This window comes from Mirounga angustirostris, unplaced genomic scaffold (assembly GCF_029215605.1).
Source record: "Mirounga angustirostris isolate CCGP_5_RB_7025 unplaced genomic scaffold, mMirAng1.0.hap1 SCAF_13, whole genome shotgun sequence".
NCBI classification, from domain to species: domain Eukaryota; kingdom Metazoa; phylum Chordata; class Mammalia; order Carnivora; family Phocidae; genus Mirounga; species Mirounga angustirostris.
In genome coordinates, this window is record NW_026991721.1 from 73148918 (window position 1) to 73176693 (window position 27776).

The window sequence follows — 27776 nt, forward strand, 5'->3', positions numbered from 1 at the left end:
TTTTTTTTTAAGATTTATTTTATTTGTTTTAGAGAGAGAGAGAAAGAGAGTGGAGGGAGGGGCACAGGGAGAGGGAGAGAGAGAATCTCAAGCAGACTCCCCATTGAGCTCAGAGCCCGACTTGGGGCTCAATCTCATGACCCTGAGATCATGACCTGAGCCGAAACCAAGAGTCGGACACTCAACCCACTGTGCCACCCAGGCGCCCCAAGGCTATTTTAATAACATATACTATGTGGTGTTCAATATCTTTTTTAGTCATAACTAAAAAGTTGCCTAATTCAAAGTCTCTTCAAGTACTGGGGTGGGGGGAGGGAGTGTATTTTTAAGACCAGAGCAAAGATGTCTAGCTTTTAATACAGAATGAATTCCTCCAAATTCAATATAAGAAAATGACCTAAATAATGCATTTTTATAAAATTCCGAAGATGTCTCCAAAGAAATGCAAATGCAAGTACAATGTAATTTTAGAACTAATCTGGAAAAGTAGCAGTTCGAGAACAATCCTCCCACATACTCCCCACACACAAAAAGGGCAGAGATGTGTTTTTTTTTTTTTAATCTATTGAAACAGGATTTCACTGATCGCTTTAAAACATCACAAAAGTAGAACGAATTAGGTATCTCTATCTAACTTTGTAGGCAACTGCTCTGGCTTTGAATCTCATTTTATCCCAGATGAGTGTGGACTACAAGGCGGGAAGTCCCTCTCAACTGGACCTGAAGTGTATTCAGAGATGCAACAACAGAAGAGGGGGGGCAACGGCATCAGGGGAAGCTGGAGGAGGAGGAAATAAAAGGAACATGATAGTAGAGTCGCTTTTACAGATCTGTGTGGAAAATACGGAACGTGGTCTATCAGGGATGCAACAACTCAAAGGCAAAGACAGTATGGGGTGTGTTGGGAGGGAGCTCACCTGAATGAGGAAATGAATGAAAAGTGTCTCCAGAGACCACGAAAAGACTTTCTTTCTTCTCCTTCTCAAAACGAGTGGTCATTTCTTCCTGAGATGCCTCTTCATCTTCCCTCTCTTCTCGAAGCCTCTTCATTCTGTCCATTAAGGCCTCTAGCTCACTTAGAGAATCGACAATCTGGAGCCAGGTAAGATAATGTTGGGTGTTAGTAATATTAAGAATTATTCTAGTAAATGTCCCTGTTTCTCAATGCCACCTTATTATGTAAGTTGCATGGGCACAGTTCTTAAGTTCCTAAGTGGGTTTTCCATTAACCCCAAAGAAAATCAAATGACAGATTCAAACGTTTTCAGGAGTACGAAGTTTTTGCAGCACTTATAAATCTAGAAAATTTATAAGTATAGATATATTTAATCTAGCATTCTAGCCATTTAGTGTATATTAAATTAGTTTATTTTTTAAAATGAGGCAGCTTTATGATTTGTAATAATATCTATTTGCTTTATTTTTTTTTCAAAGATTTTATTTACTTATTTATTTGAAAAAGACAGAGAGAGAGCATGAGCAGGGGGAGAGGGAGAAGCAAACTCCCTGCTGAGTAGCGAGCCCGATACGGGGCTCGATCCCAGGACCCTGGGGTCATGACCTGAGCCGAAGGCAGATGCTTAACCAACTAAGCCACCCAGGTGCCCTTATCTATTTGCTTTAAAAGCCTCTTTAAGACAATTCAGAACTTCATGTATAAGTTAAGTTTTTACAGTAGGAAAAGTTGTGCAGAAATATTTCAAGTATACAGTGTCCTGTTTAGTCAGACAAATTCTTTCTAGATATTTTTCAAGCAAAATTGTAAAGAAAAACGAAGTTCAGAACACTAACCCCGAAGTTGCTGCCTGTAAGGGATGCATTCTCTATGTTGTTATCATTAGCGAGATCACACACACAGAAATTGTTGACTGATATTAGCCTGAACCCATTGGAGATTTCTGGATCTCTCTCTGGATTGATGCCACTACCAAAAACAAAGCTTGCCAAAGCATGATAATGTGCCAGCAGGACCACAGCATGTACCAGTTCGGGCAGAGACCAATTATTTTCTCCAGTTTTGACAAGTTTCTGAAATGAGAAAGTGAATCAGAGTAAGAATGAAAATCACAGAATGCTACAAAGCTATTTTAGAAAGCATGGAAAATCCACCAAATTTTTAGGTCCATTTATAGCAATCAAACTTAAAACTCCCTTTTAAAAATGTTTCATATAATAAAGATATGGCTTTGGTCAAACAATATTACATTCAATCGGCAAACCTAACAATATAATTATGTTGTAGATCCTTCTAAATCCCTTATATGTACCATGGATCTTCTGCTTCCAAAGCACTTTTACATATTATGTTGTTTTAATAAGATATTTCAGGGACTCAAAGAACACTGAAGCTAGAAGGGACTTTAAAGATTATCTGGCAAAGCCATGCACTTTAAAGTTTTTAGGTAAAGACTTTACCTTCAAAGTCACATAAAAATCCAAGTCAGTAAGTCAACTTTTAGGTGCCTTTCCTGATGGAGAAAGAGCCGATAGCAGATGGTAGGAATTCTAGAATACTACCTTGCCTTTGAATAAGAACTTCAAAAGTTTCAAAGCACTTTTTCATATGGTATTTCACTTGATCCTCCAGCTGAAGGATGGAACCACAAGTGAAGCCATTGAAAACAGTGACGTCTCCATCCTCACTTTCTCCAAGAGCCAATCCCATCTGTCAGTCCATCAGAGAGTCTTGCCCATCAGTGTTCTACCTTGCTTGGTGTACACGTGCGTGCATGTCCTATTGCTCCTCACAAATCCACGCTTTTAATTCTGCTCACGTCACAGCCAGACCCCCACCAGACACCCCTTTTGCTTTCCTCTCCATTAACCACACACACACACACACACACACACAGGCAATTTAATATATTACCAAAAGCTCAGGAAAAAGGAAAGGAAAAATTAACCATATTCTACCACCCTCATATAACTTTCACATATTTTATTTTTATAAGCATAATTATATAATCAGAGTAATACATCTAATTTTCTCTGCCTTTCAAACCTGACATTTTGACATGTTCATTTCTCATGAGGCTCCACTGTCTTCTATTGAGCATGGGCTGTATACTGCATAGCAATGGAGGTACAGAGCTACTTCTCCGTTCCCTTACTGTTAGATACTCAAATTGCTTCTAAGGTTTGTTGGTTTTTTTTTTGTTTATTTGCTATTATAAATAGCATCTTTAGGCTATAGCTCTGAATAATTCCTAATAGCATTTTTAGGGCAATCATATTATAAATACTTTTGATAATAATGCCAAAGAGCCTTCCAAAACAACGGGTAGAATTTACAATGCCTTTGTCAGTCTTTCCAAGAGTATTAAACCTGAAAGGATAGACATCCAGCACTCATCATCTCAAATTTCTCATCTCACATTCATTTGGTTTTTTTTTTTAATTCATTATAATTTGTTTTCTTTTTTAAGCAAGCTCCTGAAAGCAACTTTTGCTAAGGTCATATATGACCTCCAAAAGGCCAAATCTAACTATTTCTTTTTAGTACTTATCCTTATTTGATCTCTATAGGATTTGTATTTTCCTTACTTCCTCCCTTCTTGAAATTAACCTCCCTTGACTTCAGCAATTCAACTAATTTTTTTTTCATCGTTTCTCCCCTGAGATGCACGTTTCCCCATCTTCCTCATAGCCCCCTTTTTCTGCTTGCCTCCAAAATGTTGGCTTGCTCTATTCGACCCATGATCTTCTTTCCTTGTGCACTATCTCCCTGGATGGAGCATTCATTCCTCCAACTTGACCTCTCCTTACTGTCAATATCTATCTGATTTTATTTCTTTTTTTTTTTTTTAAGATTTTATTTATTTATTTGACAGAGAGAGACACAGCGAGAGAGGGAACACAAGCAGGGGGAGTGGGAGAGGGAGAAGCAGGCTTCCTGCTGAGCAGGAAGCCCAAGTCGGGGCTCGATCCCAGGACCCTGGGATCATGACCTGAGCTGAAGGCAGACGCTTAACGACTGAGCCACCCAGGCGCCCCCTGATTTTATTTCTAATCTATCCTTTATCTTGAGTTACAGACCTGTATTTCCTTCAGTAATTGAACATCACTATCTAGATGACACGGTCGTCTGTTTTCAGGCCAGTGTATGCTGTCCTGCTCATGGCATTGCCTTTTGCCAGTCAGGAAGGTAGAAACCTTACTTACTCTCCTGTCCCTACCCTCTCTTCCATCCTCACATTCTACTAGTCACCAAGTCCTGCCTGTTCCCATGCAGAATGCATACACACAGTCTGATCTCTCCTCTGCCTTTAAAAAAAAAAAAAATCACCTCTCAAATGGACTACTGCAATTGCTTTATGACTGGCTCCCGTTTCTAGACTGTACCATTTGTGATTTATCTTCTGCATCACCACACACATTCATATTACAACTCAGCTCAAAAACCTTTGATGATTCTTAATTCTTTATCATAGTGATCTCTGAAATCTTTTGATCACATATACTACTTCTTTCTTTTTTTAAGATTTTATTTATTTTATTTTGGGGGGTACGAGCAGGGGGAGAGACAGAGGGAGAGAGAGAGAATCCCAAGCAGACTCTGCGCTAAGTGTATAGCCCGACACGGGGCTTGATCCCAGGACCCTGAGATCATGACCTGAGAAAAAAATCAAGAGTCGGACACTTAACTGATTGAGCCACCCAGGCGCCCCATGATCACATATACTTCTGACAATAACAGTTGGGGGCTCCAACCCTTGATAGTATGTACATTTATTTATAAATTAATAAATACTTATAAAATACAACATTTTATATAGATAAGTCATTCACATGTACTGTAATACTAATATTGTAAAATATACAAATAAAGAAATTTATTAAGGTAAAAATACATGTGCGTGCGCACGCACACACACACACACACATAATTTTCTAACATTTTGAAGGATTGCCTTCTGCATCCCCTGAAGTAATGTAACATAAATCTGAAGAACATAGCTTTCTGAGGATAAAACATAAATTCTTTAATACAGTATTCATTGTGTCATAATGATATGCTCCCCATTCCTCCCATCTCCTACCCCCACCTCACATAACCTTCCCTACTGTCAGTAACCTGAAGTTGTTAGCTACTTTTCCAACCTGTTTCACACTCTATTATTTGTCTGGAGTACCCTCCTCTTCTTGAAAATTCCCACTTACTCTTCAAGACCTATCTCCAATGTTACCTCTTTCATGCAACTTCCTGATCCCATTCTTTCTATTCATATCTTCATACATCACTGTGCTGTGTTTATTGTCATTACCTCTCCTCCTTTCTTCCCCTAGATTCCAAGCATGTTCAAGGGCAGGATCTACCTTTTTGGATGCACCAAAGTATATGGCATGGAGTAATTAACATATGACATAAAAATAATGATCAATTCTTCTATAAGTAACATTCAAGTCAGAACATAAACCTCAGGGCAGTATTATGTTTCAATATTCCCAGGCAGATACTCAATTTCTAAGAGTATGGAGACTGACAAAAGCTCAGTTTGGTTTTACTGGGCAAATAACTAACAAAAATGTAGTCTAATGGAGAGGATCAACAAAACCAAGGACATGTCTATGCATTAGAAGCAGGGAATTTAAATACCTAAGGCTTCTCTGATATTGATTTAGATGACAGCTGCTATGTACTGAATAATGACCAAGTGCCAGGCACAGAGCCAAGGATACGGTACGATGGCCTCACCCTGTGTGCCTTTGATGGAAGCTCCTTTCCACCTGCAAGTGTTCTAGTCAATCGCAACTCTGTTTCTCATCTGAGCTCTAGCTTCCAGAGGCATTCAAGTGTTCACACCAGTTGGCACATGGCTTTTTATTTGCAAAACTGTAATTTGTAAATCTTAAAATTATGAAGTGTTAGAACTAGAAAAGAGCCTGAAACTCATTTAATGTAGGCCCCTCATTTTATAGAGGGGGTAACTACTGAGACCCACAGAAATTAATTTACTCAAGGTCATGGGCATGAGAACCCAGGTAGCCCATTGTGCAGTTTATTTTCTTTGCCTCCTGCTTGAAAATAGAAATCAACTTTTCTCACAGCCATTCACTAAAGCACCTCGGTATACCTAAAGAGGAATATTCATTTGTACCTAAATTAAACCCACAGACTTTCTACATTTATCTCTTCTATATACTGATAGCCTATGTTTTAAGTTTCTAATATGCAAGTAGTTAAAATTAAGTCTTAAGCAAAAAAAGAAAGAAAGAAAGAAAGAAAGAAAGAAAGAAAGAAAGAAAGAAAGAAAGAAAGAAAAAAAGGAAAAAGAAAGAAAGAAAAGAAAAATGAACTCTTGGCTAGAATCATGAGTAAACTTCTTTGTCATTTCCAAACAGCACTCAGTACCTGAATGTGCTCTTTCGTGATCAGCCAGGGTCGGTGTGCTAGCAGCTTGTTTATTTCATTAAGATTTTTCAGTCTTTGCGGTACATATTCCAAACCATTCAACCACTCAGCAATACCTCCTGTCTTTAAAAATTCATCCACATGCATGTTTATTAGGTAGGAACACTGATGTCTAGCTGCAGCCTAAAACACAAGAAGAGTCAGTTGAGACAACAATCGTGGTAGAGGTCGGATCCTACTAGTTCTAAACCAATAATAATTTATTTGGAGTTTAATAATTTCAATAACCAATACTTCTTTTCTTCCAGATTCCTGCTCCTCCTCCAACTTCTATCATACAATATGCCATAGATTCTTGAATCAATACATGTAGTTGATATTTGTATAAGCAAATAACTGTCACCTGTAGGCAATTACCTCCTCAGCCAGAAGTGGGTATGGATTAACCTAGAATCCACTTTCTGGTTATGTCAAGAACATACATGTCCATTTCATGATGGTAAATGATATAAACTATGTTCTATTTAAAACGCAATAAAATCTCACTAACTTCTACCCATTCAGAACGCATGCTAATTTGGGTGCTCCTCTTACCCCCTCTAAGATAACTGTGATTTCAGTCTTATCTGGGCACATCACCCTACTGAGATGAGACTGAAGCTCGCTGACCCCTTCTTTCCTGTGCAGTCAAAACCAGCCTTGACACTGACAGTTTGGGAAATCTATGCAAAACAGACTTTTCACCGCTCCTTTCCCTGGGACTGTTTCTCAGGAAAACAGTATTGTTTACTCATTCTTTTCCGTATCTTGCTTATCTCTTAGTTTGTGATCATTCTAAGGCTGCCTTGGGCCTCACTGTCATCAAAACTGTGAGCTGGAATTATAGTCTTGATCGTGCTCGTCAGTCGAGAAAACACAAAGCGCTGCCCTTTCCTTGTTGTTGTTTAAAACTTCGGTGACAGCATAAACAAGAAAATCAAATTAAACTTAGGAAAAACGAACACTGCAGGCTAGCTCTGCAAGCCCAGCTGTTCTCCTAAACTGTCCCAACACAGGGCACTTGGAGCAGGTCCTTCGTCTGTTTCTCCAGTAACAGTCCAACTGTGACACTGTTCCCTTCTACCTTTCTCATCCCAATTTATAATTCTCTCCCCACCCCCACCAAAACATTAACTAGTTCACCCAGTTTGCATCAAATACTATACTTAGCAGGCTTATGATTCATTTAAGAATTTTTCTCCATTGGTACTGATTGATAACTTTCCTCTCATCTGGCCAAATTAGTGATATTGTTCATGTAGAAAATGACAAAATCAGATGTCACAACCAACCTGTTCTATATAAGTAATAAAGACAAGGCATCAAGAGCCAAAATAAAACTTGTGGGATGTTAGGGATATTCCTTTGGACCCTACAAGCGTCATTAACCATAAGAGAATAAGCTGAAAATTCAAGGAGAAACAGTGAGTCCTTTAAGATGTGTAAAGTACTCAAAATGTATCCAAGACACGGGGTATCCGAAAGGCCACGGGCTTCTTCAAGTCTTATTTCTAGAAAATTATCTTTGGCTCGACACACACACACACACACACACACACACTCGGAGCGGGGAGGAGGAGTGAGTGAGGGCGAGGTCGGGGAACCGAGGCAGCCGGCAAGCGGGCGCACCATTATTGCGATGTAGTGCCTGTGTGGTAGAGGAAGGGGGCCGTCCATGCGCAGCATATAGAACTGGCTCCGCAGGAAAGACTCCAGGTACTGAGCGTGCAAACTCATGACCTGCGTGATGTTGTCCAGCCGACCGGATGTAGAGTATTCTTCCACGAGAAAGTTGGTACGCTCATCCACCGTGTTTGCTTGGACAACCTTGCAATGGAGAAACACACAACGGTTACTGAGGAGCAGTGGTTCTTTTGCTTACATACATGATGCACTCTTGAAGCAAACAAATGTTCTTTTGATATGAGCAGACCCTGAAATTGTGCCATTGCTCATACCAGAAACGGAAATAAAAAAGAAGGCGCCGCTCATTCTTGGCTCTGGGACCACAATTTATTAAACAACAAATGTCAGATCGTCAAACACACAGCTCTGAAACCGGAGGGAAGCAGCTTCCATCTGCTGTGCCAGGCACATAAGGCACAATTTTCAGGGCCCACTTGCCCGGTCATTATTACGCCGATTTGTGCAGCGGCAAAGCGGCGGCATTTGATTTCCAGAGTTACAATTGTATCTCAACAGCCTATGAAGATACTCACGTTATCTTAAGTATTTTCAGTCGGATCTTTTGCTTTGTTTTTGTTCAACATAAAATGACAAAGCTTTCTGAAAGTCTTCTTAGGGACAAAGGAAAATACGATAATTTGTAGGAAAGTGTTAATTGAAAAATTAATAAGGACACTCGAATACTGTCATTCCTATTTTCAGCATATTGTATTAATTACTAAAACCAACGTTAGTTATTAAAATGGACATCCTCCTTCCCAGGGAATCAAAATAACTTTCTCAAAAACAGATTCTTATCCATAGCTTTATACACAATGACAGCTTGGGCATCACACCAAGAATTGGCTCTGAAGGTGTTAAGAGCTTTATTAGCACCTTGTAGAAGGACCCAGCTCTGTGGGAATTAATGGACATGAGATGAGTATTTCTAAGCTCAGTTCATTATTTACTGATATTTTCGAATTAGAATTCTAGACTTAAGAATACATTTCTTATTTCAGATTCAAAATTAAATTCGAGCTCATGCATCTAGTTAACCACAGAGCCTCGTCTAGAATCTAGATTTTCTAAAGTCCAGACTAATGGTCTTCCCAAAGATCCATACTGCTATTAGAAACTCTGTTTACTCTTTAAGGCTGCCTTCACAGTCTCTTCTGAAAAATAAGCAAAAATTACACACAGGCACTACTGACCGAGGAAAATGTAATCCCAAAGGAAATAGAATGTTTGGAAAGTGTGAACTGTGAGGAAATGTTAATTACAATGGTGTAAAAAAGCAATTTCAGTTCAGCTAGTTATAAAGCCAAGTACAGTTTCATTTGCCCATTTCCCCCCATTTTGTCAACTACAGGGACCAAGTGATGTTAAAAACAGTAAGATCCGGATCAACCACATGTAATTAAACACAGAATATTTGTTGGTCTTGTTTTGTTTTCTCCAGAGCAGTTTCTTTTGTTTAACGGACTGGCGCCAAAGACGTTAACAGATGCAAGACGTCCTGAAAACAGTAGTGGTTTCTGCAAACCAGCTTACCTTCAAATACATACTGTGAAAAAGACTGTGCTTCAGGAAGTCATTATGTATAGGAGGTAATCACTCGGCCAAGAGTGGTCCCTACACTGCCGGGGAAAATGGGCACAAACACAGCCATTTCTCTAATGACTGGCCACCACCTAGATCAGCTAGAGCCCTTACTGTTAACATTCCTTCAACCTTTCCGTTCAGATGGTAAGGTCACTCAAAAAGCTAAATGAAGATGAAGGACTACTGACTCTGGCAAGGACCTGGAACATATTCTTCAAATTCTATTCACCCTTTCTTTTAAGACAATGCCTGGCACATAGCAAGTGCTCTGTATACCTTTGTCGACTACTCTCAGAACAACAGAGGAATAATGCTGGTGCTTTAAGATAAATGTCTTTGCAGTAAATAGTGAATCAGGATATACAATCGTATTCAAAAGGGAAAAACTCCTCCTTCCAGCAGAGAAAAACTCCTCAGTTTAGTGGTTCTTAAACTTTTCTTAGCCCAAATGTCTATCTGAAAGGCATCTAGGAATCTAGGAAGTCCTGCACATCTGCTGTGATCTTTCATAAAGATGTATACCCACAAAAGGGGCCCAAATCTTCTATTGATTATCATTTCTTTTGCATTACATTTTATGACCTCTTTCTTGCAGTTACCATCTTGCCTTGCCACCCTCACCAAAGGTATAGACTATACAGATTCTATTGACATTCTGTCCAAGAGACTTAGAACCAAAACAAACAAGTAAACAAAAGAGTAACAACTAATGATGTAATGGCATGTTTTGCTTAATAGGTTTAGCTGGGAAACTCATTTTTTCATTTCAAAATATATTTTCTTAACATTTATGAAACCTATAATCACCATGAGGCCATTTAAAAACCTAAAACCTTTGGGTTAATACTAAACTTTATTTAAAAAAAAATTTTATTACTGTTAGCAGCTTTGTTCAGAGAAGTTATATTTGAAATCAAATATGGTAAAATTTACTTTTTTCTAACCTTGCAGTATAACTAACTCTAAAATAAGAAGGTAGATTACTAAATTCACAAACTTTTAAGTGAAGTTTGAAAGGAAATATCTCTGTGGTTCTCTGACATATAAATAAGGAACAAAAGCAAAACACAGGCTTACTTCCATATTAAAAATGGAGATATTCTTTGATAACAATTCAGTTATTTTTTTGTATCACACTTAATGTATTTTAAGACAGTTAAACTTACTTCCTTCTCTGGAATAAAGGCACTTGGTCCTCTTGTCAAGGGTTGAGATACTCTGATTCTTTTATCCTGTTTTCAAAAGAAAAGTTTTATGTGTTAATGATGAGGTTCTAGGAAAAGTTAAATTGGTGCAAATTTATTGCTGAGGTACTAAAACAAACAGCATAAATAGAATTATGTAAAATCAAAATAAGGGACAGGTCTCAGATCACAGAAAATCCATACGGCTAATGTGTGAATAAGATAATGGGGCAAGTTCCTCAAAAAGTTAAAAATAGAACTACCTTATGATCCAGCAATCACACAACTAGGCATTTACCCAAAGAATACAAGAACATTAATTCAAAGGGATACATGCACCCTTATGTTTACAGCACCATTATTTACTATAGCCAAGATATGGAAGTTGCCCAGGTGTCCATCGATTGATAAACGGATAAAGAAGATGTGGTGTATATATATACAATGGGATATTACTCCGCCATAAGAAAGAATGAAATTTTGCCATTTGTGACAACATGGATGGAGTTAGAGAGTATAATGCTAAGCTAAATAAGTCACTCAGAGGAAGACAAACACCATATGATTTCACTCATATGTGAAATTTAAGAAACAAAACAAACAAGCAAAGGGAAAAAGATGAGAGAGAGAGACGAATCAAGAAACAGACTCTTAACTGATGGGTACCAGAGGGGAGGTGGGTGGAGGGATGGGTGAAATAGGGGATGGGGATGAAGGAGGGCACTTGTGATGAGCACCAGGTGATGTACAGAATTGTTGAATCACTATATTGTAGGCCTGAAACTAATATAACACTGGATGTTAACTAACTGGAATTAAAATAAAAACGAAAAAAAAAGATAATGGGGCAAGTGCCTACTCCAGTTCTGGATACACAGTAGGCTTCCAAAATTTCATTTCCCTCAGTCATCTTCTACATCCCCAGAGACTTTTAGCCCATAGTTGACATGACTGAAACTGTCGATCTCTATAATAAAATCATATCTAATAGTATACTAGTGCACTGTTAGACCTCAACCGGAAAGCTCCAGGAAAGGCTGAGTTTAGAGGATTCCATGCAACTCCCCAAAGCAATGACCTGACCTGTGGGTTTTTTCTGGAATAAAATAGGAATAAACATACCTAATATAAAGTTTTGAAGCTTTAAGTAAGAAAAATGTAAAACTTGGAGAAGTAGAGGTTAACTTAATGTAAGAAATGGAGAATACAGCAATGCATATTGTTCCACTTGCTACTCTATTTAATATGAACTGGGAGATTGCCAATGGTATGTTTGAGTGTTAGATTTTTTTGAAGTTTTTAAATTTTTTATTAAATTTTTTAATTAAAAAATATCTTGGTAACCCCATTTAAGTGTGATATCTATAAAGCCTCAAACATTCCAATCAGGTAAAAACTTCCTTCTCTGCAGGCATGTCGAAAAGCGGGAATAATCAGAGGGAGGCTCTTAAGGCTCTGAAGTCCTCCTTGGCCAGGAGGAGAGAGAGGAGAAATGGCCACTTAATGTTCTATATTAAAAGTAATATCCTAAAGTTCTCAAAAAGAAGCCCTCTAAAACCGTAACATAAAAACAGGGACTATGCTTACACCACACACAAAAATTGACTCAAAATGCATTAAAGACTTGGATGTAAGACCAGAAACCATATAACTCCTAAAAGAAAACATAAGCGGTAAGCTCCTTGACATCACTCTCAGCGATATTTTTTTGGATCTGACTCCAAAGGCAAAGGCAACAAAAGCAAAAATAAACAAGTGGGGCTACGTCAAACTAAAAAGCTTCTGCACAGTGAAGGAAACCATCAACAAAATAATAAGGCAACCTACTGAATGGGAGAAGATATTTGCAAATCATATACCTGATAAGGGGTTAATATCCAAAATACATAAAGAACTCATAAAATTCAAAAGCAAAAAAAAATTCAATTTAAAAAATGGGCAGAAGATCTGAATAGACATTTTTCCAGAGAAGACATTCAGATGCCCAACAGACACATGACAAGATGCTCATCACCACTCATCATCAGGGAAATGTAAATCAAAACCACAATGAGATATCACCTCACACCTGTCAGAATGGCTAAGCTCAAAAACACGAGAAACAACAAGTGTTGATGAGGATGTGGAGAACAAGGAACCCTCGTGCGTCAGAGAGAATGCAAACTGGTGGAAGACAGGATGGAGGGTCCTCAAAAAATTAAAAATAGAACTACCATATGATCCAACCATTCTCCTTCTGGATATTTATCTCAAGAAAATGAAAATACTAATTAGAAAAAATATATACACCTCTATGTTTATTGCAGCATTATTTGTAATAATCAAGATATGGAAATAACCTATTCACGAATGGATGAGTGGATAAAGAAGACGTGGTATACTGTATATATACAATGGATTGATTACTCCTCAGCCATAAAAGAGAAAGAAATCTTTCCATTTGTGACAACACAGACAGACCTTAAGGGTATTATGCTAAGTGACGTAAATACTGTATGATTTCACTTACATGTGGAATCCAAGTGATAAAACAAATGAACGCACAAAACCAAACCAAACTCCTCGAGAGAGAAAATAGATTGGTGGTTGCCAGAGCGGAGAAGGGTGGAGAGGTGGGCAAATTGGTGAAGGGGATAAAAAGGTACTAACTTCCAGTTATAAAATAAGTTAAGTCACAGGGATGTGATGTACAGCATGGTCAATAATATTGTATAGCAAATTTGAAAGTTGCTAAGAAAGTAAATCTTAAAAGTTCTCATCATAAGACCAAAAAATGTGTAACTGTGTAGGGTGACAGACGGTAACTAGGCTTATGGTGGTGATCATTTTGCAATGTATACAAATGTCGAATCATTATGTGGTGCACCTGAAACTAATGTAATGTATGTCAATTATACTTCAATAAAAACACAATAGGGACTAGGCCGTGGTTTACAGAGATTATAAAGACTGCGTGGGAAACTGAAGAACATAACATGAGAACAGAGGTCTACTGGAAAAGAGTGTACTAAGGTTTAGGTGCCACCAAGCCCTCCTCAGGAAACTTCTAAACCGAGGAAGTGACTCTAAATGGTTCCTTATCGAATGTTGGCAATATCTATTTCATGTGGCTTTGTCTCCCAGGCATAGCCGACTAGACCAATCAACATAGAAATTGATCTGCAGCCTACGGGTGCCTTGATGCAAAAGTTATGCCCAAACACAACTGAGGGTAATTTGTTGGACCAGTTAAGATTCTAGAGTTACTAGAAGTATATGCAAGTAATGCACTCTGACAAAGAGCAACAACATAGCACTCAGAAGCAGAGGCAGAGAACACAATAAAGAAGCATTAGAATAGGCAACAACAGACATCTGCTTCTTTTTTTAAATATATATATATTTTTATTATTATGTTATGTTAACCACCATACATTACATCATTAGTTTTTGATGTAGTGTTCCATGATTCATTGTTTGCGTATAACACCCAGTGCTCCATGCAGAACGTGCCCTCTTTAATACCCATCACCAGACTAACCCATCCTCCCACCCCCCTCCCCTCTAGAACCCTCAGTTTGTTTTTCAGAGTCCATAGTCTCTCATGGTTCGTCTCCCCCTCTGATTTCCCCCCCTTCATTCTTCCCTTCCTGCTATCTTCTTCTTCTTCTTCTTTTTTCTTAACATATAATGTATTATTTGTTTCAGAGGTACAGATCTGTGATTCAACAGTCTTGCACAATTCACAGTGCTCACCATAGCACATACCCTCCCCAGTGTCTATCTGCTTCTAAGGGGAAAAGCACTAGCGTTTCTATGGAGTCCCTAGAAGAAGTCCAGTCTAATCATGGGCTCTCCTGTGTTTTTTCCTCCCTTCCATCCTTCCCTCTTTCTCTCTCCGTAAGGTAACTGGAGTCTTTTTTGTTCCTTAAAATCAAAGAGCCTACCAAACACAAAACAGTTATTCCAATCCCTTACTTCAGTGAGCAGCAGTTACAAAACAAACGGACAAAAGTAGGCAGCCAGGCATTCAATGATTTTTTTGAGAACCTGATCAGATACTGTGATAGAAGATACAGAGCAAGCAAAACGGGGGGGTCCCCGCCCTCGTGAGCATGGCACACAATCTCCATCAATTTTCAGAATTCTATCGGAATAAATACAGTGAATAATGATAATCTAAACCTGCTCAGGTTTCAGAAAGGACCAGGCATTTAGGTTGTATTTATAAAGTGATGACAAATATATCTTAACCTGCTGGTCAAATATACTAGAAGATTCCATGTAAAAAGGAGTAATTTAGAATTTCTAATATTGGCATTTCCTGTCTACATCAACCACCATCTTGTTTTACCCAGAAAAATAATTTAAAAGAAAATAACAGATTTCTTCCCTCTACTAGTCTCTGTGAGTTATAGGAAACAACATTTCAAATACTCTCTATATCATATAGCCTAATGCAGTCATATGTGAAAAGCAATTTCCTTGATGATGAATCATTTCAAATGAATAAAGCAGTTAAGAGAAACTGATTGTGAGGACCTACCACAGGTTTGAGGAGAAAAAATGCCAATGGGAAGGTAAGTGGAGGTTTTTGTTTATATAAAATTCAGAGAAAAGATAGGGAGAGAGAAACTAAAAGCATATGAAGGGACTTCGGGAGACAAAGAATGATTTATTACAAATATGATTTGTTTACAAAAATCACTCTTTGATACATTTATCAACTGAATTTACCTTTACATGCTTGAACTTGTTAGTCTGCTTACGAAAATATTTTTCTGGAACGGATGTTTAAATCTGAAATACGTCTTCATTACAAATGGAACTGCAGGTCGTTGCACTGCAAAGAATGTAACATCTCTTCGTTTTAACCAATTGATAAGAAGCAACAGAAACTCAATTTCATTTGTGTCAACATTCATTTGCTCATTTAGTCAGCAAACATTCATTGAGTATCTACAACGTGCCAGACACAAATAAGGATTAGCCTGGCAGAAATGCATACAACCAACCACCCTGTATATGACATATCCCAGGGCAGATACATACACAAGGTGATGTGGGAAGACATTGTAACAGTTACCACTTGCTCAGTCATTCCCCTTTTGTTGAACATTAAAGTTATGTCCAGTTTTCATTATTATAAAATAATGCTATGATGAGTATCTTTGTAAAAAGTGATTTGAGGGCAGACCGTGGTATTCAGGATAGGTTCTTTAGGAAGAACCCCAGATGTGGATTTCCTGGGTTTTAGGTCATACATATCTTTAAAGTTCTTGTTGCAAACTGCAAAGGTGCTAACAAAAATGTTACACCAATTTTATTTTCATCAGCTGAGAAAATGCCCACTTAACTCATTCACTTCAAATGTGAAAAACAGCATCCAAAAATGTGATTGAAACTTTTCCTGATATACGTATCTGAGGTAAAATTTCTTACATAGAGATGTGTAATACAATTAATAACAATACTACAATATTTTAAATAATACAGTTTTTTTTAATAATACAATTCTGGGGGTGATGTAGCCCCTGGGCCTGGAACTAACAGAAACCAACAGAAACACCCCAGTTGGGCAGTAACTGCAATAGTCCCAGGGAGAAATGATGTGGCCTGACCTAAGAGAGCTGCTTAAACACTGAAGGGAAGGGAAAACTAACATCATTTTTTAAAAAGATTTTTATTTATTTTAGAGAGAGAGCACGAGTGTGTGGAGGGGCAGAGAGAGAGGGACAAGCAAACCCTGCACTGAGCGTGGAGCCTGAGGTGGGGCTCGATCTCACAACCCTGAGATCATGACCTGAGCTGAAACCAAGAGTCACACGCTTAACCAATGGAGCCACCCTGGCACTCCTGAAAACTAATAATCATTTTTAAGTTTTGCCATCATGTATCCTTCTTCAATTATGTTTTTATTTATTTTTATTTTTTATTTTTTTAATGTTTTATTTATTTATTCATGAAAGTCAGAGAGAGAGAGAGAGAGAGGCAGAGGCAGAGGGAGAAGCAGGCTCCCCGCCTAGCAAGGAGCCCGATGAGGGACTTGATCCCAGGACCCTGTGATCATGACCTGAGCCGAAGGCAGACACTTAACTATCTGAGCCACCCAGGCGCCCCTTCAGTTATGTTTTTAAAATGGCACCACTACTGAAATGATCAGCCTAGTTCCTGCTTCTGTGTAAGGAGCACCTTTTCTGGTCAGGATTTTACTATTGTCTCAGTTAGCTGCTTTGTATATTTATAAGAAGGTGAAAAACAAAATTTCAAAAATGATCAAGGCAGCTCATAAATTCTACTGTGAGCTCCTTTTTCTAATCCCCCCCCCCCACCTACTTTCTGTCTCTGTACTTTTTTAAAGTTGATAAGGTCAAACCCAAAAGAAAGAGGATGGCACCATATCCCAAAGATTCATTTTCACACCCTAAGCTGAAGTTCCGGTCTCCTGTCATACCCTGTAACACATTTCCTCAGCTTTTATTTCAAATTCAAAATGCCCAGGACTGAGTTGCTACCTCATTCACACCCTGATTAACTTTTCTGAAGTCTCTAGACCTCTGTTGCCTTGTACGGTAGCCATCAGTCACATGTGACGACATTTAAATTAATTAAAATTAAATAAAGCTAAAAGTACAGTTCCTCAACCATGCTAGTCCCATTTCATGTGCTCAACCACCACATGCGCCCATTGCTACTGTGAAGGACAGCGCAGACATTACCCTGCGTCAATGCAGAAGGTTCTAGCAAATAGCACTGCTCTAGACTCTTCATTTAATTTTTTTTTTTTAAATCACATCTTTGGCATTTTAATGCCTTTTTGAAATGATAAATGATTTCTCTGCAGAATTATCAGTTTGATGATCACACCTACTCAATCCCATAACCAAGTATTTTCATGTAATTGCAGAAATGCTCTCAACCAAATTAAGAGTAAATCCAGAGAAGGGCAATTCAGGAAAAACAAACACACACAAAATCAGCCAGTTCTAAGAATCCCTGTCTCAATTTTTGCTCTTATGACAGTCTCCAGGAAAAGAAAACCTTTTTCTCCCTTTTAAAAAATTATGGTAAAAAGCACATAACATGAGACCTACTGTCTTAACAAATCAAGAGTAGAGTACAGAATTGCTCACTATAAGTACAGTGTTGTACAACAGATGTCTAGGACTTTTTTATCTTGCATAACTGAAACCTTATACCCATTGAACAACAACTCCACATTTCCCTCACCCCCCAGCCTTTGGCAATCACTACTTTGTGCTTTTTATGTAAGCATACTCTTCAGATCCCAGCTGAGATGCTCCTTACATAATCACCAGCCTTCCTGCCTCCTCGAACTATTCAGTTCTGTCTGCAGTGCAACTCCACCCTTGGTTGCCTCTATAACACTGGACCACCCACCCTACTGAGTCTTTGACCACTTGCACACTTTTCCTGAACATCCCCTGCATTTCTTTCATTAATATTCATTCGCTCAAGTGAGCATTCTCTTCCAGGGCTTACATCTTCTTTCCATAAAACCAAATTTACTGAGTTGTGTGATAGTCCCTGTTGCGGGGTGGGGGGTGGGGGTGGGGGTGGGGGAAGCTCATGTGAACTGAAAATGAGCAAGCCAGGCAACTGATTCCTGAATCTTGTTACTAGCTCAGAGCTAGCTCTTCTTGGCCCTGCAGGCTGGCTGTGGACCATTCTGAGCTGCTTGCGACATCATCTGTTTGTAATACTTGCACCTTAAAATCAACATGTTTAAAACCAATCTTCTGGGGCATCTGATTTTGGCTCCGGTCATGATCTCAGGGTCCTGGGATCGAGACCCACATGGGGCTCCCTGCTCAGCGGCCTGGGGGGGGGTCCTGCTTCTCCCTCTCCCTCTGCCCCTCCCCCCGCTTGTTCTCTCTCTCTCTCTCTCAAATAAATAAATGAAATCTTAAGAAAAAAATCTTCAACATCAAACTCACTGTCCCTTCTCACTTTCCTGTCTGAGTCGTAAAATCACCGCACGCACCAGTAGCCTTGGCTCCAATGGAGAGTTATCTTTGTCTCTTCATCCTAGGAGCCTTCATTCAAACAACTGCCAAATCCTGTAACTGCCTTTTCCCATCCTCTCCACAGACCCTCCTCAGCCATAAGAGTTGAGAAATAGTTTCCTCTCACAACTGAAATTAATGTCAATTCAATGTCTTAGCTTTCCCTCTTGTGGGGGAAGATAACACATAAAAAATGCAAAGAATAATACAAAATGAGGTCTTAGTTTTATTTTTCTAATTAATTTTGAGGAGTAATACTGCCATATTTTCCTCTTTTTAAGTATAAACTGATATCTTATTCTGCAGAATCAAATGGCTTTGATCATACTAGCGATTCTTATACAATGGTCTTATTTTGTTTCTATGAAAATCTAAAATCCCAGGGCGCCCAGCTGGCTCAGTTGGTGGAGCATGTGATTCTTGATCCCAGGGTTGTGAGATAGAGCCCCAAGCTGGGTGCAGAGATTACTTAGAAAAATGAAAAATTTTTAAAAAATGGAAGAAAATCTAAATTCCCAAAGCTAGCCCTTGAGTTTTTTTTAGCTGCATTGTCCATTACAATAGTCACATGTGGTTATTTCAATTTAAGTTAACCTTAAATAAAGTTAAAAATGTACTGCCCAAATTGCATTTGTCACATTTGAGGGTGTACAACAGTCACAAGTGGCTAGTGAGTGTCATGCCGCACAATGGAAATCGAGGATTTTTCTAATCATCGCCAAAGCATCTATGGTACAGTATTGCTCCGCAGCACCGCTTAATCCTGATTTTAGCAATTGGGATGATGCAAAGATATAAAATGGTTAAAATTTCAGGAATGAACAAAAGCGTAATAAACATGTAACTTTAGGGGCACCTCGGTGGCTCAGTGGGTTAAGCAGCCAACTCTTGATTTTGGCTCAAGCCATGATCTCAGGGTCCTGGGATCGAGCCCCACATTGGGCTCCACACTCAGCACGGAGTCAGCTTGAGATTCTCTTTCTCCCTTCCCTCTGCCCCTCCCTCCACCACTCACGCTTTCTCTCTCTCAAATAAATAAATAAATCTTTTTTAAAAAAGTAACTATAGAAATAAAATAAAAATTGATTTGCCTATTAAAACTGGGAAACCAGCAACTATAATGGCAGTAAAGTTGGAAGACACCATTCTTCAGACTTAATTTGATGACAATGTTCAAATCACTATGTAAATAGAACAAAGTCTCTAAAATGTTGACTTTAGTGTTAAAAAATAAAAGGACATAGAAAATTTGAAGAAACTTTAAACAATAGTAAATTTAACTGGGCTTTGTTTTCAAAGGTCTTAGATAGCAGTCACAGGATTTGTTTAAATTTTTTCCACAAAATTCCGTAATTTCTTTTTTTTTTTAATTTATTTATTAGAGAGAGAGAGTGAGAGAGAGAGCACAAGAGGGGGTAGGGTTAGAGGGAGAAGCAGACTCCCCACCGAGCAGGGAGCCCGATGTGGGACTCGATCCTGGGACTCCGGGATCATGACCTGAGCTGAAGGCAGTCGCTTAACCAACTGAGCCACCCAGGCGCCCAATTCCGTAATTTCAATCAAGAAAACTGGCTATAAAATAGGAACCCGAGACACTCAGTTATGTGTTTTAAGTTTTACCAAGGGTTGTAAGGTCAAGAATGCTACCATGAGGAAAGTTTCTTTTTTCAGATATGTTATTATTGCTGAAAGAAGTTATGCTTGAAATTCATCAATGGAGATTATGCCTATTAAGTCATTATCTGCTAGAAAACAAAACACTGAAAGGATGAAGATTATATTTAGAAAACTGGTGCTTCTTCTTTTGACCTGTAACAGCTAAGCAATTTACCAGATAACTTTATATAAATTAATCCCAATAGAAAATTCAGATACTTGGAAGTCAGGAGTTCTTAAAATTATGAGTTTTTAGGGGTAATCAACAAATTACTTGGCCCTCTAAAGCTGACTACCCTGGAGAATTAAAGTGCTGCACCTCCTGCTCCTAAATACTTTTAAATTATTAAATTTCATTTTCATGTATCTCATCCATTTATCATGGGAAAGCAAAACACACGCACATTCTATTTATTAAAATGTAAAAACTACTTGTGAATTTATCTCTTTGGGAGAGAAATATCGAGTAATATGTATCATTAACTTTACCCAGAGACACTTAGAGGTTTTTAAAATCTTTGACATATAAAAATTACGGCAAAACATAAATTTGACTCCACGCGCACACTGATCCCATAGCTTTTATTTTATTATTATTATTATTTATTTATTTTTAAAGATTTTATTTATTTGACAGAGAGAGACACAGTGAGAGAGGGAACACAAGCAGGGGGAATGGGGGAGGGAGAAGCAGGCTTCCCGCGGAGCAGGGAGCCCGATGCAGGGCTCGATCCCAGGACCCTGGGATCATGACCTGAGCTGAAGGCAGATGCTTCACGACTGAGCCACCCAGGCGCCCCTGATCCCATAGCTTTTAAAGATAGCCTGAGGGGGCGCCCAGCTGGCTCAGTTGGTAGACCATGTGACTCTTAATCTCAGGGTTATGAGTTCAAGCCCCACGTTGGGTGTGGAGCCTACTTAAAACAAAATAAGAAATAAATAAATAAATCCCGAGAAGGCAATTTAATACCTTCAACATTTGTTTTTGTAACACAACAGCGACAAAACATCTTCCACACGAAACAAGTGCCCCAAACAAAATTTTTAAGTGTGACTATAATAAGAAAGTCCACTGCAGTGATCAACACAAATAGTACATTTCAGTTGCTGAGTCGCCTTCTATTCTTTACAGGTGTTTCACTTTGGCACAAACCACTGCAGGAAGGGCAGAGATGGGTAGGGGGCTCTATGCTATGAGATAATGCTGATGACATTTTTTTGTTCCTTGGCAGACACTTTCAGGGATACTGACTGGGTTTAGAGAAATCGATGACATTACATATTTCAGAGGAAAAAGGGCAAATGGAAAGGAACACAGAGATTAAAAACTATCACTACCTAAATGAGGAAAGAACAAGCTTGAAGATTAATGGTAACAGACTGGTCAATTTTACAGTAAACTCAAATTTAAATTTCTGTAATGATCTGGAATATACATTATGTTCCCACCACCCAAATGGCCTAAAAGACAATTTAACGAAGTTGTGACTTCTCCTACACTAGATTAAAATATGTATTGACCTGCATGATATTATAATAACTGAGATCTAAGGTCATTTTGTGAGAAAAGATCTGGTAGCAGAAAATGCAATAGCACCAAGATTGGGAATCTTTCGAATCCCATCCAAGTCTCTCCTATTACTTGGAGCTAGGGTGTGCAAAGAACCGCTGGGTATCAGGACCCCAACCAGGCATCACAGCGAGTGGCAGAAATGCACTGATAGTCCAAAGAGCACTCAAAATTCCCCTTCAGAGGTGGGAGATCCTGCCTCATTTTCAGGGCCCGAGACCAGGAGTGGACTCCTTTTCACAGACTTAGAAAAACGAAGCCTATCAAGTCCCTCTGTCACTAATAGCTCCAACCCTGGGTAGAGTCACTTGAAGAACAAGGCAAAGACCTTGTTAACTGTAAATTTCAGTGATTCTTTACCAACACATACTGGCTAAAATTTTAACTTGAAATCTCAAAACACTTCCACCAAAAGCAATGCACTTATCCGGTGTATTTTTTTGTAAAGATTTTATTTATTTATTTGGGGGTGGGGAGGAGCAGAGGGAGAGGGAGAAGCAGACTCCCTGCTGAGCAGGGAGCCCAACATGGAGATAGACCCTGAGACCATGACCTGAGCCAAAGGCAGATGCTTAACCAGTGACTGAGCCACCCAGGCACCCCCTATCCAGTGTATTTTAGTGATTTCTTTACCTTCTCATTCCCCTGCTAAGCTGTCAGCTCCAGGTGGGCCTGGATAGTGCCTTGTTCATCTTTGAGTATTTAAACTTAATACATTCTACAGTGTGAGGCAAACATCTGGTCCATTTTTGAAAGTTTTATGTAATGACCATTTGAATAACAGTATTTTTTTTCTATTTCATTTTTCAAAAAATTAGTTCCAAGAAATGAGACATCATGATTAAGGAACTCTCACTAAAAAAAACAAAAAACCTTGGTGTGCCATTTGGTAGGGACCATTTGGTAAATTTGTTTTACCAACAGTGGGCCTAAAGATAGACTAACTCACCTACTGAGTAGGACTATTATCTAGCAGAAATCAGTAATAATATTGCTGTAGTAGATGCAGTCAAGTACACAAAGATGAATGGGCCTCATCCCATCAGTAAAATAATTAAACACGTATATCTAGATAGCAAAGGGTAGCTAATGAGTTAAATTTGCACTGCAGTGTAGCTGAATTTCTAAATGAGCTTTCCCTTGGCTAGTAACAAAAATCTCTTAAATTTTATTCATTAGAACACATGGTGAACTCCATGCAAAGTGCAGGCAAATTTTTCTATTTCTATACAGACTATGAAATAGCAAACTTGTAAAAACAAAAGGACCACCAGCACCCCGTACAACCACAGACTGACACCGACTTATAAAGGTAGAAATATTGAAAACAAATATGGGAGGGATGCCTGGGTGGCTCAGCTGGTTAAGCATCCGATTCTTAATTTCTGCTCAGGTCATGATCTCAGGGTTGTGAGATTGAGCCCCATGTCAGGCTCTGTGCTGGGTGTGGAGCCTACTTAGGATTCTCTCTCTCTCTCTCTCAAAATAAAATAAAATAAAATAAAATAAAATAAAATAAAATAAAATAAAATATGGAGCTGGAATAGTCTTTAAACTACATGAGTAGCATCATACTACTAACTAATCCTTTAAACTGGAAGTAAATCTAAAATCATGCTAACGGGGTGCCTGGGTGGCTCAGTTGTTAAGCGTCTGCCTTCGGCTCAGGTCATGGTCCCAAGGTTCCTGGGATCGAGCCCCACACCAGGCTCCCTGCTCAGCGGGAAGCCTGCTTCTTCCTCCCCCACTCCCCCTGCTTGTGTTCCCTCCTTGCTGTGTCTCTCTCTGTCAAATAAATAAATAAAATCTTTTAAAAAAATAATAAAATAAAATCATGTTCATGTCCAAGGCCATCCAGAGGCAAGCAGCAAAGAACACACATCCTTTTCCACTTTCCATGCAATGTCACAAAGTAGCATAAATCAAGTTAGTTTCGCCTATAATTAAAAATCGGTAGTTTTTTTTTTTTAAAGATTTTATTTATTTATTTGACAGAGGGAGAGCAAGAGAGCTGGGGGGTGGGGAGAGGCAGAGGGAGAGGGAGAAGCAGACCGCCCCCCCGCCTGCTGAGCAGGGATCCCGACATAGGGCTCCATCCCAGGACCCTGAGATCATGACCTGAGCCGAAGGCAGACGCTTAGCCAACTGAGCCACCCAGGTGTCCCTAAAAATTGGTAGTTCTAATATGACAGGTCTTTTCCATATTCTGCAGAATTTAGATATATTTGAACCAGTGCTTCCTGAGACTCTGCTTTCCCTTTTTTATGTCTATTGAAATTCTACCCATTCCTCCTTTAAGACCCAGCTCAAATATCATCTCCTTTGGTCTCCCCTCCACTCCTACCTATTCCCAAGACCTGCTATGAATTTAAACTTATTCTTCTTAAGATTCACAATTGTGTTTCTCTCTCTTATAGCTATTAACATATATCATTATCTTATCACTCCTTTCAAATAATAAATAAGCTCCTTAAAGAGCAGGACCAATTTCTGATACAGTATCTATGTATTACAGCACAGCAACATTAAATTATAGGGTACTTGTATATTTGTTGAACTGAACTAAGGAGACAGGAGTCTGGTACAGATTTTTCTTTTCCTTCAACAGGGCAAGAGCATCCTGTGGACTTGAGGCCATTCTCTGTATTCTTATTGAGAAACAACAGTAAGTTAAACTAATAAACATAGTCCTGGACATCAATCCATTACCTTCCTTGTGCCCCCTGGGTTTCCTTTGTGACACTTTTTCCTGTTTATATTCTTATATTGATAAAACAAATAGTACCTTACATTTCCCATAATTTGTAATATTTTCTAGAAGTCAGTAATAATATTATTACATGCTGTGACACTAATCTTGAACAATAAACGCTCCTATATAAGCTTTTCAGTGTTGAGCACTTTTTTTTTAGAGATGCAGAACTAAGAAATACACTTGCTGAACATGCTATTAAAATTTTGGGCTCAAGCCCAAGACAATGAGGAGAGAACTATTACTTTTTGTATCTGAGATAATGCGAGTCCATAATAACTACCACAGACAATATACTTTTCTCCTACCAATGACAGGATCTCTCTCCAAGTCCCGCAGAAGTATTAAGAGAAGGGCTTTACTTCTCTACAATGTTTAAAGTTTTGTATTGTGTAATAATAAAAACTCTTCTTGATTTTAGAACGTTTTACTATTAAAATTAGGTCCTAATTAGATCAAAAGAAATAAAAAATGGGAGTTTTAGAAAGTTAAGACTCCCATTAGAGACCATTACAGTTACATAATATTCTGATAATAGTACATGGTCGATAGGACTAGTCTTGAAGAAACAAAAAAATATGCTATGAATGTAGTTCCCTTGGTATATGAGGGAAACCTAGTTTTGTTTTTTACAGATTTACTTATTTGAGAGAGAGAGAGAACACGCAAGGGGAAGGGGCAGAGGGAGAGTCTGAAGTCTGAGAGAGGGAGAGGGAAAAAGGAGAGAGAGTCTGAGCACGGAGCCCTGAGATCAAGACCTGAGCCGAAACCAAGAGTCAGACACTTAACCAACTGGGACACCCAGGCACCCCAGGGAAACATAGTTTTAAATCAAACTTCTAAACTCAGCATCTACAGCCTAGGTTGTAACAAAATCAAAAGGCCTTTAGGTTATTCTAATGGAACAAAGGATGCCAGGACAGTTTCCAGATCTTTCAAAACACAATGATTAACAAAATACAAATCACTTGCTTAGCTTAGAGGAATCAGGAGGAAAGCATTAAATACAATTGATTTCTAGAGATTTACAAAATGTAAGCATTTTAGCCACTTGAAAACCAATCCTGCTTTACACACTTAGTCAAAAATAACAAGAAACTTATGTACTAATTTAAATGGAGAAAGTACCTTTCACACAGCCTCCCAGGAACACAACAGCTGAGCAAATTAAAGTATGTTTGCTTTTACATCGAATTATATTCAACTTCAGTTGTAATGAAATTTAAAAGAAAAACAGAAGTTTTTGTTTAGCTTTGAAAGGAACAGTTGTATTTTAATTTTTGCCTGGAATAGAAAATCTGATCTGAATAATAAAATAATCAGAATCTGATAGTTCATTCCCATTAACTTCATTTCTGTCCAATGGTATCAACCCCTAAGTCTATAAACAGAGAAATACAAAATTGTGCTTTAATGTACACAGGTAAATTTAAAACCTATTGTAATTAGAATTAAAACCATGAGTTGCTATGCTCATTTTTTATTATTTATTTATTATATATATTTTTATACTATAATATTTATATTTATATTATTATTTATTTGTATTATTATTTATTTTTTGTTTTTTTATGTATGCTCATTTGTTTATTTAGTTTAGAGAGAGATAGAGAGCACATGTGTGAGTGGGGTGGGGAGGGGAAAAGGGAGAGGGCGAATCTCAAGCGGACTCCCCAACCGGGAGATCATGACCTGAGCCGAAACCAAGAGTCAGACACTCAACGGATGGAGCCACGCAGGCGCCTGTTATGCTCATTTAAATGGATGGTTCACAAACTTTTTTGATATCAGGACCTCTTTATACCAAAAGTTATCAACCCCAAAAGCTTTTTTATGTAAGTACTATCTATCCATAATTACATTTAAGAAATGAAACCAAAGAACATTTTGAAGTACTTATTCATTTAAAAGGAAAAACAGGGACACGTGGGTGGTGGCTCAGTCGGTTAAGCATCTGCCTTTGGCTCGGGCCATGATCCTGGAGTCCCAGCATCCAGTCCGGCATTGGGCTCCCTGCTCAGTGGGGAGCCTGCTTCTCCCTCTGCCCCTGACCCTGCTCTCATGCTCTCTCTCTCTTTCACTCTCTCTCTCAAATAAATAAATAAAATCTGTAAAAAAAAAAGAAAAATAAAAAAAGAATAAACCCATTACATGTTAACACAAATGAATTCTTTGGAAACTATAGACAATAGCAAAAAATCACCGAGAAGAGGAGCATTATTTTACATTTGTGCAAATATCTGGCTTAATTAAAAAGAACTGGAGTCTTGTATTTGCATCTGCAATTCAAAATGCTGCTATCTGTTGTAGTGATTGCACAACATGAATAAAATCTGGCCTCACAAAGATATAATTGGAAAAGGGAAGTATATTTTAATAGCCTTTTCACATAATTTTGCACATTCTTTGGTACTCCACTAAACTGGACAAATGGTAGTTTTTATAAGTTTGTTGCAATGTGGAATCTGAAGCCTTATCAATAAACTTCTTACTCTGCTGCATTAAAATCCATTGGCTTATCTTGTACTTGTATTAAATCGATCATTTGATACATATGATTTTGTAATGTTAACCACTGGTCATTTAGAAAGTATTGTATTTTATAAGTTTGTTGCAATGTGGAATCTGAAGCCTTATCAATAAACTTACTCTGCTGCATTAAAATCCATTGGCTTATCTTGTACTTGTATTAAATCGATCATTTGATTTACATATGATTTTGTAATGTTAACCACTGGTCATTTAGAAAGTATTGGCTCCTTGAGCTTCGCAGGTTTTTTAAAGTAGTGATACATATAATATAATATTAAAAATAAAATTTGTTAAATACCACCACTCATCACATCAGAGGCATCTGTAAGTACTGAGAAGTGGTCAAGCTCATGGTAGAGGATACCAGTTTTCAAAAATTCTTTTCTCATGAAAGCTCAAATTTTATCATTGGCAA

General features: G+C 38.3%; 1 protein-coding gene across 1 annotated transcript in view; it reads right to left on the bottom strand.

The window, feature by feature from the left end:
- The window catches only part of SESN3 (sestrin 3), a 75826-nt gene that overhangs the window by 18681 nt on the left and 29369 nt on the right, over positions 1–27776 (bottom strand). Inside the window, exons 2-6 of the mRNA XM_045894649.3 lie at positions 10828–10893; positions 8021–8218; positions 6353–6535; positions 1792–2028; positions 918–1092 (exon numbers count right to left, since the gene is read on the bottom strand). Coding sequence (XP_045750605.1) covers positions 918–1092; positions 1792–2028; positions 6353–6535; positions 8021–8218; positions 10828–10893 — 859 coding nt within the window. The remainder of the gene's footprint in view (positions 1–917; positions 1093–1791; positions 2029–6352; positions 6536–8020; positions 8219–10827; positions 10894–27776) is intronic.